Source organism: Ammospiza nelsoni, chromosome 7 (genome assembly GCF_027579445.1).
Source record: "Ammospiza nelsoni isolate bAmmNel1 chromosome 7, bAmmNel1.pri, whole genome shotgun sequence".
NCBI lineage: Eukaryota > Metazoa > Chordata > Aves > Passeriformes > Passerellidae > Ammospiza > Ammospiza nelsoni.
Window position 1 is genome coordinate 4,245,279 of NC_080639.1, and position 12,779 is coordinate 4,258,057.

The 12,779-nt window shown below is 45.3% G+C and overlaps 1 protein-coding gene across 1 annotated transcript in view; it reads right to left on the reverse strand.

Moving 5' to 3' along the window:
* COL6A3 (collagen type VI alpha 3 chain) overlaps nt 1-12,779 on the reverse strand; it is a 57,746-nt gene that overhangs the window by 27,312 nt on the left and 17,655 nt on the right. Inside the window, exons 5-10 of the mRNA XM_059475553.1 lie at nt 11,155-11,757; nt 8,333-8,932; nt 6,512-7,078; nt 3,137-3,754; nt 1,376-1,975; nt 194-796 (exon numbers count right to left, since the gene is read on the reverse strand). Of these exons, the coding sequence (XP_059331536.1) occupies nt 194-796; nt 1,376-1,975; nt 3,137-3,754; nt 6,512-7,078; nt 8,333-8,932; nt 11,155-11,757 (3,591 nt within the window). The remainder of the gene's footprint in view (nt 1-193; nt 797-1,375; nt 1,976-3,136; nt 3,755-6,511; nt 7,079-8,332; nt 8,933-11,154; nt 11,758-12,779) is intronic.

Here is a 12,779-nt window from a genome sequence, read left to right on the forward strand (position 1 = left end):
TTTGATAGTCACCCTCATCTCCTTTCAGATTTAATTATATTCTTTCCTAACTCAACAACTTCAAAGAGTTCTTTTAATCAATGCAACTAGAGGTTTGAGAATCGAAAGGTGTTATTACAGCATCATTTTCACTTTATACAAATACCATCTGTACTCTGTTCAGGAAAGTCTTCAGGATGAATAGCAGCCTTACCAGGTAGGATTGGTCCGGGTGAGTCCGTTGTAGGTATTGGGAGCTCATCTAGAATGTTCTGCACCCTCTTTTCTAAGGTTGAGAGCCCCGTGAAGTCCTGCACCACAAGCACGCGCCCAGGATCGTTGGTAATGACCTGCAGCTGGTCCCTGTCCACATTCCTGGCTCCGACACCCAGAGGTTTGATGCTTGTGGAAGTGATCACTCTGGCGGGTCTGTCCACATCATCCTGGGACCGGTCTCCAAGGATGACCACCAGGTGCTGGGGCACTCCATCTTCTATCCTGCTCCCCGCAGACTTGATGAAGTAGTTCTTCACCACGAAGTCCAGGGCTTTGCCAGCGTTCAGGGGGGACCCACCTCTAAGCCTCAAGCGGCGGATGGCTTCCAGGACGGCATTTTTGGACTTGTGGGTCTTCAAGTAGAACTCGGGGAAGACACCATTGCTGAACTGCACCACCCCGATCCTCACTTTATTCGGCCCCACTTCCAGCTGCTGGACGATTCTGCTGATGAAATCCCGAATGTGAGCGAGCCCATCCGGCCGGACGCTGTCAGAGCTGTCAATGAGGAAGACTATGTCCTTTTCATCTCCAGAAACATCTGTGGGGAAGCAAGAAGAGAGGAAATTATTGGGGTGCCATGCTTTGCTTAAGCTTTGCTGGAGGATTTTTGTGCGATCTGCTGTCATGTGAGGCAGAACCATGTGGCATATTTTGGCCAACTTTTAGGCACAGTGCTTCAGGGAGCCTCTCCAAAAGGGCCTGTGTACAAGTGGGAATGTGTGTCTGCCTAGAATTTGAAGCATGCATTACTCACAGCCTTATCTGTCTTATTTATTAATACTCTTCTCTGGATTTGTCAATGTTTCCAGCTTTCTTTTGCCCCGATTTATGCCTGTTTCCTAGAGAGCTGCTAAGCGAGAACAGGCAATAGCATACATTGTGTATTTGAATTGAAATTGACCCAAACAGGTGTCATGTTTAAAGTACTTGACTTGAAAATCATAGGTTATAATGTATTTAGGTACTTGGGTAGAATTGCCATCTGTCTAAAGCTTTCTTTCTAAAATTGTACATGTGCTATGACTTTGGTTTTAACTAAGGAAAATCTTGACTTAAAGAGAAGGTCTTTTGGGCAACATTTGTTTGAGTGGCAGCCCAGACAGAGCCAGTGTCTTACCTATGGGGGGCTGCACATCTCCCAGCAGCCGCCTGATTTGGTCCACAGTCAGGGTTTCAATTGGAGTCAGTAGCTTCTGCTCGAGGCTGGGCAGCTCCTGGAAGCTGGAGACTTGGAATACATATTCAGGGCTGAGGGAAATCTGTATCATCTCTTCAGTATCCACGTTCTTGGCTATCATCATAGGTGCCACCCCCACTTGCTTGACTTGGAGGGATGGGTACTCAAAGTCGTCGTCAGACTTGCGGGAGGAAAGGATGACCAGGAACTGCGGGACGCCCTCCTCGATGCGGCTCCCGGAGGGCCGGGTGAAGATGGTCTTGGCCACAAACTCCAGGGCTTCCCCCACGTTCACCAGCTGGCCGCCTTTGGACCGCAGCTGCCTCACGGCGTTCTGCACCTCGTCCTTGGTGGAGTGGGTGTTGAGCAGGAACTCCACGTGGGGGTGCTCGCTGAACTGCACCACCGAGATCCTGGTGGTGTCGATGCCCACATCCAGGTTGTTGACGATCCTCCCGATGAGGTCACGGACGAGGTAGAACTCCTGGGCGGCGTAGCGGGAGCCGTCAACCAGGAACACGATGTCCCTCTTCACGCCCGCTGCAGAAGAGAAGGCTTTGGTCAGGAAGAAGCACCAGGAATTGCTCATGGAGAGCAGCTAAGCTCATCATCTACACCACTAAACCCATGCCTCTGGCCATGGGGATGGTGCTCCTTGTTTTCCCTGCCTGGGATAACTCCTAGGAGCCTCAGCAGGAAGCTCTGGGTTCAACCCAGAGACACGACCAGGCTGCCAGACACATCCCAGGGGGTGTAAGAACAGTAGATTCCAGAGCAAAGGAAGTGAGAGGGAGCAATAGGACACCAGGAACAGTAATTCCTTGTGAGATCTCCACCCAAGAAAATGTAACTTGGTGGTAGTCCTTACTCAGGGCAGATTGCTTTACATTCAGAACGACCCCTCCTTCTTTGGCTTTGCCCTCTAGGAAAGATTCTATCCTATTATTCTCTCAGCTTCTGCCTTTCCAGGATGATTTTTTGATTCCTAAAAAGTGTTTTCTGCAGTGGTAATTCAGGTAATTCAGAGCCTGAATTATCGCAGAACATCACACTGATAAATGGGGATGGAGGAAAGCGGTCTGGTTTAGAAGGGAATGAACAGAGTAGGACAGCGAATTTCTAAGGGACTTCTCTGGGGTGGATACTCTTCATCCCAGGCATATGCTGGCTGGATTTCATTCCAAGGGAGACCAGAAATGTAAGAGCTGATCCTTCTCCTGATGCCTGCCTCCAATTTCCCTTTCCCCAGTGAATGAGGGAGGCAAAAGTAGGAAAAATCAGCATGTCTTACATTTAGCAGAAAGCTGACCTTGATTTTTATTGGTGTGAAGGTGCCCCTGTAGCATCTAAAGGACACAATTTCCATTCCAGAAGGAACAGCACAGACTTAAAATCCATCCACTTAAAATAAGATTAAGGTGGTAACATTCACTTTGTGGGTCTTCCACGTGAATGCAGCATGGACCACTTTGAGGGGCTGGGCTTAAAGGTGGCTCAGTTTAACTGCACAGCTCCTACCAACCCTGAGTGCACCAACAGGGAGACCGTGACAGAATTCTATCTAATTCTGAATTCTAGAATTCAGAATTGGAGTCTTAGCCATGACCATCTTTGCTTTTCTCAGTTTGTGTTGCAGCCATGATGTTTCTAAACATCATATTTTGCCACTGGCTCTCAGTGCAGACACAAACATCTTCTCACCTGGGCTGGGTGATGTGAAAACCAGGTCAGGGGCCAGAGATTGTATCTCTTGCTTGGTCAGCCGGATGACTCTGTTGGAGACGACCTGCTGCACTGAGTCCAGCTGGCTGAAGTCCGGCACAGAGATAGCAAAATCTGGGAGGAAGGAAATGGTCTGCAGCTCTGTGAGGTCAGCATTTCCAATCCCAATGCCAAAGGGCACCGTGCCGCTTGTCTTCAGGACCACTGAGGGCCTCCTGACATCGTCCTGGGACCGGTCAGCAGTCAGCAGGATCAGGAACTGCGGGACGCCCTCCGCTATCCTGCTGCCGCTTGACACCGTGAACACGTTCTTGATGAGATAGTCAAGGGCTGCCCCTGTGTTCAGAGGAGACCCTCCCATGAGCTTCAGCTGCTGGATGGCACTGATGAGATCTGCTTTGTCCTCGTGGGTGTCCAGCAGGAACTCGGGCTGGATGGTGTTGCTGTACTGCGCCACGGCCACGCGCACCTTGTCGCGGCCGATGTCCAGGCTCTCCACGACTCTTTGGACAAACGTCTTCAGGAGAGGGAAACCTCTCCTGACACCATCCGAGCCATCGATCAGAAACACCACATCCTTCTTCTCACCTCTCTCAACTACAGTTTGAGACAAGTAAGGGAATGGGGGACGAGAAGTGAGATTCTCTTTTGCAGTGGTTAATGTTCTCCTCGTACATTGAACCGAAGGAGAATAAAGCTCGGGGAGGGGAGGGCGAGGTGTCAGGAAAGGTGGTTCGGTTCCTTTGCCACTGGATGCAACCCCTGCTGAGGGGGCAGATGGGTGAAAGCTGGTGGAAATTGGAGTGCAGTGCATTCCATGTCTTACCCACCGAGTCGTAGAATCACAGACCCATGGGAAATGGGGTGCCAAGGGATTTCTGGGTGCCATCTCCTACCTGAGCTCCCAAGGGCCATGGGAAGCTGGCATTTGACTTTGTAGCATGCAACAGGAGCCAGGGATATAATGTTCCCAAGAAAAAAAGAGTTCCTGGATGAAATGGCATACAGGGAGTGCTCACAGGGAGATGGTGAAGAGAGGGAGAGAAAAGCTTTTCTGAATTTAGAAATAAATATTTCTGAAAAGAAATTAAGAAATTGCTGGGGTGGACATCCAGCTGAAAATGCTGAAATGCTCTTTTAAAATGCTAGATACTGATCTCTGGGGGTTTTTTCTTTACTATCTTCAGGCAGGAAAAAAACATGCTAATCGCGGCCAAACATTTCTTCTCAAAAAAAAACCCAAACAAACAAAAACCACAAAGAAACAAACAAAAAAAAATCTCAAAATCAAGACCATGAAGTGTCAAAGATCAGAGAACTTTGACCTGTTATGCTATTGACCAATAGAATTGCAAAGTTTTGTCTAGGCCAAGCAGAAAACATCACTGCCTCTCAAACACAGCAACTGCTGGATGACATCCCAAAAAGTACTCTTGGCTTGCTTAGAGCAAGGTCGAGTGGGACAAGCAGGAGCATGATCTGCCCCTCTGAAGAAAATATTAATTATCTACTTATGAATGCTTAGCCATGTAAAGAGTTAACAAGGGCAGTTGAACTCTTAATGCAGACTTCAGATCAAATATATTTCTTAAGAGGATTGCTGGAAACCTGCATAGGAGAGGAATATTAATATAGGTGGGAAGAGGGAACAGACATTGCCTGGTGTTTCCCAGTTTCATATACTTCCTGTAAAGTTCAGGAACAATGGGAAAGTCCTATTAAAAATCCCTGTGTAGCAGATAAAGAAGAAAAAAAGTAAAGAAGAAAAATAAGATAAAGATAAGATAAAATAAGAAGATAAAAAACATAAAGAAGGAAAAGAATACAGTTGCTCCTATGGAATGGATGTCTTTTAGCCAAGAATGCTAGGAAAACTGGGTGGATGCTGCTGTCCCTGAGCAAATAGCACAATTATTAATAGTCCTTGGTGGCCAAAGGAATTCCAAACGGGTCTGGACAAGACAGTAATGGTTTTAAAAGGGAAGACAGAATTCAAGAGCTCTGATTGCACAAGTCTTGCAAGAGACAAGAGACAGAAGCTGCACAAATATGGGAAGGGTCATGAATCCTCATGGAAAGGATGGGGTAAGAGATGACCAGGGGATGCCGTTGTCACGCTCTGGACATTTGGAGCAGGCTGATGTTGGGGAGGCAAGGGTGAAAATGTAGAAGAAAACCTACAAGACCTACAAGGAAGGATTGAATGACCTGGGTACACAGATAGTACACAAGGACCGAGACAAGACCTACATGTCAAGCCTAAAGTAGATGAAAAGGCTGCAGAAAAATCTAAAATATTTTCATCTATCTAAAGGAGATGAAAAAATGAACATTTGGGAGCAAGCTGACATCTGTGTCCTCCTCAGGTTGAAGGAGATGTAGAAGACTTGAACTGTGACTAGAGAGACAGAAGTGTGACGTGAAAAAAGCAACTGAACAGATTGGCTATGGAATCTGGGAAGTCTCCCCAAAGGGTTTCCAGAACAGATTAGATCAATGTCATACAGTTCTGGACAGAAAGATCCTGCTGGGGACAAGGGTGTGTAGTAGATGGCACCCCGAGATTCCTTCCAGCCCTATTTCTTTTTCATGTTTCTATGATTTTAAGTCCATCTGCCCCCTTAGGGAGAGAAGAGATGGATGTTATCACACTTTTCCTTGTTTCCATCTCCTGTTGGGAGACGAGCTAATGCTTCAGTTAGGGTTGCCTCAGGAAATCACACAGCTGGACATGCATGATTTCCAGTACTGCAGTGTAAATTTGTTGTTGTGGCCATGTAATTCTTTTGAAGACCTTTTAAAAATTATTCTTCAATGAATCCATCTCATCTACTGAGTTTGAATGGTAACTGAGTCAAGAGCATCTGATTTATTGGTGTGTATGTAGAAAATGTAGAAACTGCCATCATATCCTGGAAGGGATAGCAGAGCAAGAGTGAATCCAGTGTGCTGGAATCCACTCCTCCAGAAGAGGGAAGATGGAAAGAGAAATTGAGACAAGCCAGTATTTGCTTCTTTTATCTCTTGCCAAGCATTGCACATCAATTAATGCAACATCTCTGGGGCAACAATGTCCTGTTATTTCAGGTTTGTCCTGTGTTCTACACACTGGAAACAGCATCAGCTACAGCTCTTGCAGCTGAACAAAAGCATTTTCCCCACTTATCATCAAAATTTGGTTTGGCACTTAAAGCTTTGCCGGATCAGAGTGTGAGCAGAGGAAACTCCAAGTACAACAGCAGTTTCTACACAATCATTTTAAACACCACCAGACCCAGATGCTCCAGTTACCAATTGAGCAGGGCATGTAAGCCATGTCTTTCAGCCTCTTGGAAACCCCGAGGCTCCCTGTACCTGCTGGCTGAAGCTGGACTGTTCTCAGCAGGTTGACTATGCTTGGCTGAAGCTCTGAAATCCGCTGGAGGGATTCGACGTTCAGAAGGAATTGTGGGGCGTAAACAATCCTTTCCAGCTCTACAGGGTCAGCATTTTTGGCTCTGATACCAAAGGTTACCACTCCAGCATGCTTCAGAACATCTGATGGCTCCTCCACATTGTCGGTCGATCTCCCAGCAACGAGGAGGACCAAAAACTGAGGAACCCCTTCTTCGATCCTGCTTCCACCTTCCCTCACAAACAGCCTCCTTACAGCCTCATCGAGTGCAGCTCCGATGTTCAGCTGCTTCCCAGTTTTAATCTTCATCCTTTTCACTTTGGTAAGCATATCTTGTTTGGATGAGTACTCGTCAAAGTCAAATTCAATTTGGATGGTGTCGCTGAACTGCGCGACGGCGACTCGCGTGGCGTCGGGACCCACGTTCAGGTCAGAAATTACTTTGTGTACAAAATCCCGGACGGCAGGGAAGATGCCCAAGAGGTTGGCTGAGCCATCAATCAGGAATAAAACATCCTTCTTGCTTTCTAGAATAAATTCACAAATGAAAAGGGGAGGGGAGGGAAAAAAAGAAATGAAAGGGTTTTTCTTCTCGTATGCCATCCTAGAAAATTGTCTGCAAGTTAGCTGGGTTTCATTCTTTCAGTATTCTTATTTACCAAAGTATTCAAAGTCTGCAGAATTATACAGAATCTGAGGAAGAAGGGAAAGCAAGGACATGTCTATCCTAAGACTCAATAAATTCAGGCACCAGACGGAAATATCATATATTGTATCACATCATGAATTGGCTGGTTCAGTGATGTTTAAGCTCTAGCAATATGTTGACAATACAGACATGAAGTAAAGCAGCAGTGGAGGATTGGTTGGGGTTTTTTTCCTATTGAAAGGCTCAGTAGACAACAAATAGACAGTTCATGCACATAGACACAAAGCATTTTCTGGATCTTCTCCCATTTGCATCACAAGGAGCATCTAAATCCATAAAAGCCTTTCACCTGTTTCAGTTTGATGCCCTTTAGATCTCATTGAATACCAAAGGCAAACCCAAGCCTCTTGTACTTTCATATTAATCTTAATGGTCACCTTTTCATACTAACCCATCCCAGTTGTTCCTATGTCTTCCTGGGCACATAGCCATAATAATGGAATTTGTGAGAAAAGACCTGCTTAAAAAGGGTTAAACTTGCCAAAAGCCTTTGGGTTTAATATTGGAGGATAGCTTTGAATTTCTGGAATCAAATCCAGCCTCTGTGACAGCCTGATAACATCACTTTGACCAAGTGGTTCTGGGGATGGATTTGTCCATCTGTTCCTGGCTAGACCTCTGCTCCTGTGTGCTCTTTGGCATGATTTTAACCTTTCCACGCCACTTCTTGGGGTCAAAATCTCACGCTCCCATTGCCTGATTTAGTGCACATGATGCATTTACAGGTTGTGGCCCTCTTATGGGAACAGCAAGGGAACACCAGAGCCAGTGACTGGTGGGCAGAGACTCACTCAGGTCCTCCTTTGGTCCTGACCTACCAAAAGACTTAAAACTGTGCTTTTAAGGTGTGGTAGCAATGACTTGAACAAAATTAAGTGCTGCCAGTGTCAAGCCATGTATTCATAGAATCACAGAATGGTTTGGTTTGGAAGGGACCTTAAAGATCATCAAGCTAAGCACAGCCATAACCACTTTGATGACTCAGGTCTTGGACATGTGTACTGTGGAAACAAGAAATTCACTTAAACAAGATCAACTTCATGCAGTCAGCATGCAGGAAGGTAGGCATTACCTGTTGGGGCGAGTGGAACCTCTTCCACACCTCCACTAACATATGTTGTTATGGGCTTATTTAACTCCTGGGGCAAAGCTGCCAGGGCACTGAAATCATCCACAAAATACACCATTCTTGGATTAAAGGCAATCTGCTCAAGTTCTGCCTTATCCGCATTCCTAACGCCCACAGCAAAGGTCAGCACTCCGGCCCGAGCTAATTCATTGGAAACTTGGAGGAAGGGATCGGCAGAGCTCCCTGCCGCCACCAGGACCAGCACCTGGGGCACTTGTTCATTTATCCTGCTCCCACCGGCCTCCGTGAAGTGACTCGAGAGCACAAAGTTCAGCGCGGAGCCGGTGTTGAGCACCGAGCCCCCCCTGGGCCTCAGCTGCCCCAGGCGCTGGATTATGTCAGCTTTGGTCTGGTAGGAGTACAGGGAGAACTCGGTTTGGGGGGTGTCGCTAAATTGCACTAAGCCCACTCGCATTTTGTCGCTGCTGACATCAAGGTAGTTAACTAGGGCGGCCACAAAGTCCCGCACAAAGGGGAAGTTGGCATTTCCGACGTTGAGTGATCCGTCCAAAAGAAAGATGATATCCCTTTTGGTTACTTGAACTGCAGTAGAGCACAGAAAACAACGTGAGACATGGCACAAAACGAAAAATGGAAAATTGTATTTTTATCATGTGTGCATGCAGCGTACGCCGTACACGCACGTGGACCGTGTTAGGGTGGAGAGAGAGAGAGGAGCAAAGGTGTGATCAGCACAGAAGTAACAAGGGCCTTGCTGGAAATGACTGAATTGAGCAGGGAAGGATCAGCAACCCTTTTAAATGTCAGGCTCAACAGCTACCTGAGGATACCTGCCTTCTTGAGCGCTGCACTTTACTGTCTGTTGTTACAGACATTTGTTTTGCGGAGGTTGAAGGGGGAGAAATTTCCCACTTTTGGCAGCTCTTACTTCCATTTTTAAGGTTAAATCCTTCCTGGGCTATCTCCAGGCATCTGAGCTCCAGGATGTAGGTCTACACCCCAAAGACACCACAGGGTCATCACCCTGTGCTCTTTTTTTGCTCTAAACATGTCCAGATTACAGACCAGAATGTCAAGCTTTTAAATAAAATCTTGGAGAACTGATGTCATCCAAGACATCCCCCCAGATGCCTTCCTCCAAATGAATTATTCAAGAATTTATTTATGCCCATTGCTAATTCTGCCCATTATATTTATGTTTAAAGCATTTCTGGCTAGATTCATCCACCCTCTAGCTTGCCTTGTCCCTGTAAGCTTGCTGTCCTGTATATAAAATATATAAATACTGAGCTATTCAGAACAAAAAGGAAATAAAGGGCTCTTCGGAATACAGGGATTGCTCTCAGATTTTACAGATTGTCTTGGCTTTCTGTATTTTAAATTTTTCCCAGAAAAGTGCCATTTGAGGCCCATGATGAGACAATAGCCAGTTAAAACTGGCCAGTGTCAAAATCAGTTTTGTTGGTACCAATAATAATTTGTAGGGGCAGGATACGATCCCTTGCTTATTGTGTGTGTGAATAGCTGTAAGCACAAAAAAAGTACTGGAAAAATAGAGAAGCTGCATGAATGACCTTCGAAGAACAAGAAAACACAGGAACATTTTTAATTTACATTGAAAAATAAGCACATCAGCATTGGTGTATAGCCATGCAAAACTGTATTAGCTGGAGACACACTCTGAAACAAAGCTTATTAAATTATAGGTCCTGTGATATTCATCTTCATTAAGGACAAGTATTGGCAAACTGATTTCAAAATGTCTTCTTTTCATGTAAATCAGACACATGCTTTAATTCTTTCAGGATTCTTTCCAAACATTCTGTTTCTTTTCCACTGCAGTTTATAATTTTAAATTACGTGAGAAACTAGAAAAAAGATGGACACAATTCAACAGCTACTTAAGCCAGTGGGAACCTCACTATTGATCTTACTGCGGGCTGGAAGAAATCCTGGTTTTCTAATGCTCACATGCCATGAGACAAAAATACAAGGCTCAAATATGGTCTAGTGCAACATGGATTTCACCTCAAGCATCTCTACTGTGAAGAAATCCTGATAAATTTGATATAAAATCTTTGTGCACCTAGAACAACTCTTTAAATGCAGGGGAAACTTCCTCAAAAGCCATGACCCTATCAGTTGGCTTCTTCCAAAGTCTACTGATGTCAATGGCAAGGACAACTAAAAAGAGTCCACTGACTTTGTGGAGCTTTGGATCATCTTCCAAGCAGATTAAATGAAAATCAACTCTGAAACATCTTTGCATGCCTCTTGGGGCTTGAGCTGAGTAAATAATAAGAAAATGAAATATGTTCTTAAAGGGTGAGTTTCCGTCCAACGTTAGCTCTGAACATCTCCACAAACAAACTGGCTTCTGTTCTTTACACTCCAAAGAAACCTCTGCTTTCCTGAGCAAGCACCCACTATGGATAATTCCCAAACTGAGGAAGAGACTTTAACGCTCACAGGTGTCCCATTCATAGGCTACACAAACCCTAAGAGGAGCAAAACCCTCCACTGAACAATTTGGGTACCTAACTACTAAAGCACATCTTCCACATCATCCAGGCCTTTAAATGTTGGTGACAAAATGAGAATAGGACAAAAATCTCTAGGAAGGAACCATAAATCTGTAACAACAACCATGCTACCGAGTTCACTGACCTGTTCATGCACTCACATTTACCCATGCTGGAACATGCATTTGGTATGGTTTTCCCCATTATCTGTACATGTCACAGAATAAGAATCGGCAAACTTATAAACCACAGCTCCTTAATTAGAAAAAGGCCTTTAATTACCTGAGGGTGGCTCTGGGACGAGCAGTCCTCCAGAGAGTGTCCGGATAGGTGACAGTACTTCAGGAAGAATGGCTTGCATGAACTGGAGGCGGAAGTCGTTCGGGTTGAACACAAAATCTTGTTCATGAGCAATTTCTTGAAGCTCTGCCAGGTCAGCGTTTCTCGACCCAACGGCAAGGGTCACTATCCTGTTCCTCTTCAGCTCTGCTGCAGCTTGGTCAACAGCATCCCTGGACTTACCCCCAGTGATGAGCACCAGCATGGGGAGCACCCCTTCCTCCACCCGGCACCCGGCAGCACTGGTGAAGAAGTTGGTCCTCACAAAGTCCAGTGCCGAGCCAGTATTGAGTGTCGTGCCACCCATGAGCTTCATCTTCCTCACATTGGCCATCACATCCTTCCTGGTCTGGTGGGTGTTAAAATAAAACTCTGGCTTCACAGTGTCTGCGTACTGTGCCACGGCCACTTGGATCAGCTCGGGTCCAACCTCCAGCCTTTGGACAATTTTGGCAACGAAATCACGGATTGCGTTAAAGGGGGCGGCCCCCAAAGCAGTTGAGCCATCTATCAGGAAGACTATATCCTTCTTGTTCACTTCAATAACTGCAAGTAACACATGAACATCATGTTAGCCTTCAAAACACTCTGCATTAGTTCTGTGCCAACAGCTCAGCAATGTTCAAGATGTCTTGTTTACGTGGAGTACTGTTACTCTCAATGCCTTTAAAAAGGCCTAGATTACTTTTTTAGGCTCCAGCAGAGGACTAATAGTAAATCTGACTGTTTCCCCTTTCTAAAACTCCAAAGATTTGGAGAGTTGCGAAAACTGTGATTTTTTTTTTACACACTTGAATATTAAAATATATGTACATGTCAAAGCATAAATGGAAAGCAGGAAGGAGAAATCTTGGCACTCAGAGGGCACATGAGATAAAATAAGCAGGTTATGCTTCTTCCATCTGCAGAGGAACCACCTTAATGGTGGTGGTTTGGTGTGAGAAGGAGTAGGTTCCTGAGAACAATGACACAAGTAGTCTCCACCTACTCAACATACCTGGATTTTGGGTCTTTGCATCCTAAATCTTATTCCTTTTCTAACAAAAATAAGTTACGGTTTCTCTTGGCACGGCTGGCCCAGTCATGGATGAGCTGGATTATGTTCTGGTGGCCATGTCTTTAACAAACAGGTTTCCTGGCTTGTAACTTCCAAAACTTTATTATTGATGATGGCACAGGACACAGAAAAGGCACAACTAGCTTTCCAGTGCCCTTGCTAAGTTTGAAGAAAGATATAGTCAGGGAGGGAAAAAACCCTGTTTTGTGGCATTGGAACCAAAGCATCATGATATTTAATAGAGCAAATATATTTTCTTAAAAGGTAGATATTAACAAGACCAAAATGATTGTGATAACAGCATTATACATGATTATCATGATGCCTAACCTTGATACCATCTTTTAGACAAATCCTCTCACATCATCACCTCCCTGATTTCATGCTATTGACGTGAGAAAGGAAACTTTGTGCTGCTTCCAAGTCATGCTGGAGCACCATGAATCATGGTGTTATGTTGGATTTGGGGTATCCTTAGATCACCCACCCATCTAAGCGCTCCTGAGATGGG